The sequence below is a fragment of the Nicotiana attenuata genome, chromosome 11, assembly GCF_001879085.1.
Source record: "Nicotiana attenuata strain UT chromosome 11, NIATTr2, whole genome shotgun sequence".
Taxonomy (NCBI): Eukaryota; Viridiplantae; Streptophyta; class Magnoliopsida; order Solanales; family Solanaceae; genus Nicotiana; species Nicotiana attenuata.
The window spans coordinates 50,893,050-50,897,514 of NC_031999.1; the positions used below are offsets into that span (position 1 = coordinate 50,893,050).

The 4,465-nt window shown below is 47.0% G+C and overlaps 1 protein-coding gene across 1 annotated transcript; it reads right to left on the reverse strand.

Annotated features, from left to right (window-relative positions):
- LOC109235062 (RNA-directed DNA polymerase homolog) lies at nt 3,643–4,062 on the reverse strand (the record flags this gene model as incomplete). Its single annotated transcript, XM_019401069.1, has 1 exon — nt 3,643–4,062. A coding segment is annotated over one exon (420 nt), but the record flags the coding sequence as incomplete, so codon positions are not given.

The following is a 4,465-nucleotide window of genomic DNA, read 5'->3' on the forward strand; positions in this document are numbered from 1 at the left end:
TATGCAAAAGGGACAAAGCCCACTCGAAAACAATCGAAAAACAACGAAATTCCCAAAATTAACCAAAACCCGACCCCCGGGGACCACGTCTCGAAATTCGATAAATTTTAAATCATTAGATTCCTTATCTCCCCACGAGTTCATACATATCAAAAGTTCCAAAATCCGACCACAAATGGTCTTTCAAATCCTCAATCAAAGGCCTAAGTTTCTAAGCCCTAGTTCCTCCAATTTTTGGCTTAAATTCCATTAATTTCAGCCCTAATCCGTGAATTAATACAATAGGAACGAGTGTTTGGTCCAAAATCCTTACCTCAATGAAGCTCCGTTGAAATCCTTCTTCAAAAATCGCTCAAGACTCCCGAAATCGCTTTTAAAAATGGTGAAACCCTATGAAAATCGCGAAGGAAAAAATATATACATTCTGACCCAGGCTTTTCGCACCTGCGGTCAATCCACCGCATCTGTGGTCCAAGGTACCGCATCTGCGGTTTTCACTTAAGCTCTGCCTTTCCGCATCTGCTATGACCAATCCACACCTGTGCCATCGCAGGTGCGGTCACACAACCGCTTCTGCGGTCTCAGCTAAACACGCCTCTGGCTGCATCTGCGGCCCCCTTATCGCTTCTGCGAGACCGCACCTGCGGTCACCTAGCCACAGGTGCGGTCATGACAGCAATTAGAACACTTCAGCTGCCAAACCACTTCCAATCTTCCCGTCAACCATCCGAAATCACCCCGAGGCCCCCAGGACCTCAACCAACAGCACAAACACATCCTATACTACTATTCAAACTTATACAAACCTTCAAAACACCTCACACAACATCAAAACAAACAAAACACATCGAACTCAAGCCTAAGGTTCTAAAATCTTCCGCATTCCGCTTGTGATCAAAAAGTATACCAAACCATGTCCGAATGACCTGAAATTTTGCACACATATCCCAAATGACATAACGAAGCTACTGCAACTTCCGGAATTCCATTCCGACCCCTATATCAAAATCTCACCTATCAACCAGAAAACGCCAAAAACTCAATTTCGCCAGTTCAAGCCTAAATCTACTCCGGACCTCCAAGACACATTCCGATCACGCTCCTAAGTCCCAAATCATCTCCCGAAGCTATCCGAACCATCAAAACTCACATCCGAGCCCTCTAACACATAAGTCAACGTCCGGTTGACTTTTCCAACTTAAGCTTTCTTAAAAGAGACTAAGTGTCTCAAACCTTCTCAAAACCTTTCTGAACCCGAGCCAACCAACCCGATCACCTATAGAACCGGTGAACAAAGCAAATTGAAGCAGAAATGGGGAAAACTGAGCGGTAACTCCTGAAACGACCGGCCGAGTCGTTACATCCTCCCCTTCTTAAACAAACGTTCGTCCTCGAACGAGACGTACCTGAAGCCTCAAATAGGTGAGGATATCTGCTCCGCATCTCCCGCTCGGTCTCCCAGGCAGCCTCCTCCATAGGCCGGCCTCTCCATTGCATTTTCACTAAAGCTATATCTTTTGATCTCAACTTTCGAACCTGACGCTCCAAAATAGCTGCTGGCTCCACATCATAAGTCAGATCACCCTCTAGCTTAACCGTGCTGTAATCCAAAACATGAGACGGATCCCCAATATACTTCCGGAGCATAGAAACATGAAATACCGGGTGCACACTCGACAAGATGGGTGGCAAAGCAAGCTCATAAGCCACCTCCCCAATCCTCCAAAGTACCTCGAAAGGCCCAATGAACCGTAGACTCAATTTACCTTTCTTTCCAAATCTCATAACACCCTTCATGGGTGAAACCTTCAACAGAACCTTCTCACCAACCATGTAGGACACATCCTGAACCTTCCGGTCCGCATTTTGTCTTGACTGCGCTGTACGAAGCCTCTCCTGAATCACCTTCACCTTGTCTAAAGCATCCTGTACCAATTCTGTACCCAATAGCCTGGCCTCGCCCGGCTCAAACCAACCAACTGGAGATCTACACCGCCTCCCATACAAAGCCTCATATGGAGTCATCTGAATACTCGACTGGTAGCCGTTGTTATAAGCAAACTCTACGAGCGGTAGAAACTGATCCCATAACCCTCCAAAATCAATGACACAAGCGCGTAACATATCCTCCAATATCTAAATAGTGCGCTCGGACTGCCCGTCCGTCTGAGGGTGAAAAGTTGTGCTCTAGTCAACCTGAGTGCCCAACTCTCGCTGTACAGACCTCCAAAACTGCAAAGTAAACTGAGTGCCCCGATCTGAAATGATGGAAACTGGGACACCATATAAACGAACAATCTCCCGGATATATATCTCCGCCAACCTCTCTGAAGAATAAGTAGTACATATAGGAATGAAGTGCGCGGACTTGGTCAGCCGATCCACAACCACCCAAATAGCATCAAACTTCTTTAAAGTCCGTGGGAGCCCAACTACAAAGTCCATGGTGATCCGCTCCCATTTCCACTCTGGAATATCCATCCGCTGAAGCAAGCCACCCGGTCTCTGATGCTCATATTTCACCTGCTGGCAATTGAGACACCGAGCTACAAACCCCACAATGTCTTTCTTCATTCTCCTCCACTAATAATGCTGTCTCAGATCCTGATACATCTTCGCGACACCCGGATGAATGGAATACCGCGAGCTATGGGCCTCCTCCAGCATCAACTCCCGAAGCCCATCTACATTGGGCACACAAATCCGGCCCTGCATCCTCAACACCCCATCATCACCGATAGTCACATCTCTGGCATCATCATGCTGAACTCTGTCCTTAAGGACAAGCAAATGAGGATCATCATACTGGCGCTCTCTGATGCGCTCATATAAGGAAGACCGAGAAATCACACAAGCCAATACCCTACTGGGTTCCGAAATATCCAACCTCACGAATCGATTGGCCAAAGCCTGAACATCAACTACAAGAGGTCTCTCCCCAACTGGAATATACGCCAAACTCCTCATGCTCACCGCCTTTCGGCTCAAAGCATCGGCCACCACATTGGCCTTCCCCGGATGATACAAGATAGTAATGTCATAATCCTTATGCAACTCCAACCACCTCCGCTGCCTCAAATTGAGATCCTTTTGCTTGAACAAGTGCTGGAGGCTACAATGATCAGTAAACACCTCACAAGACACACCATACAAATAATGCCTCCAAATCTTCAACACGTGAATAATGGCAGCCAACTCCAAATCGTGAACGGGGTAATTCTTCTCATGAGGCTTCAACTGACGAGAAGCATAAATAATAACTCTACCCTCCTGCATCAGAACACACCCAATACCAACTCTCGAAGCATCACAATACACGGTATAAGGACCTGAAACTGATGGCAATACTAACACTGGAGCTGTGGTCAAGGTAGTCTTGAGCTTCTGGAAGCTCTCCTCACACTCATCAGACCACTGGAATGGAACACCCTTCTGAGTCAACTTTGTCAAGGGCAATGCAATAGATGAAAATCCCTGAATAAACCGGCGAAAATAACCCGCCAAACCAAGAAAACTGTGAATCTCTGTGGCTGAGGATGGTCTGGGCCAACTTTGAACCGCCTTTATCTTCTTCGGGTCGACCTGAATACCCTCGCTGGACACCACGTGCCCCAAGAAAGCCACTGAACTGAGCCAAAACTCACATTTGGAGAACTTTGCATAAAGCTTCTCCTCCCTCAATCTCTGCAACACCACTCTCAAATGCTCCGCGTGCTCCTCCTGACTACGCGAGTATACCAGAATATCATCAATGAAGACTATGACAAACGAGTCAAGATACGGTCGGAACACACTATTCATCAGATGCATGAACACTGCTGGGGAATTGGTCAGCCCGAAAAACATCACCAAGAACTCATAATGGCCATATCGGGTCCTGAAAGTTGTCTTAAGAATATCTGAGTCCCTGATCTTCAACTGGTGATAACCTGAGCGGAGATCAATCTTGGAGAACACTCTCGCTCCCTGAAGCTGGTCGAACAAATCATCGATACGAGGCAAAGGATATTTGTTCTTAATTGTTACTTTATTCAACTGCCTGTAATCAATGCACATTCTCATCGTGCCATCCTTCTTCTTCACAAAAAGAACCGGCGCACCCCACGGTGACACACTAGGACGAATGAACCCCTTGTCAAGGAGTTCCTGAAGCTGCTCTTTTAACTCCTTCAACTCCGCTGTGCCATACAATACGGAGGAACAGAAATGGGCTGAGTGCCCGGCACCAGATCAATACCAAAATCAATGTCCCTATCCGGTGGCATGTCCGGCAGGTCTGCAGGAAACACATCGGGAAATCCCTCACAACTGGAACAGAATCAATACTGGGAGTCTCTGTACCGACATCCCTCACAAAGGCTAGATATGAAAGACAACCTTTCCCAACCATACAGTGGGCCTTCAAGAAAGAAAGCACCCTGCTGGGGACATAATCGGTCGAACCTCACCACTTAAACTGTGGCAC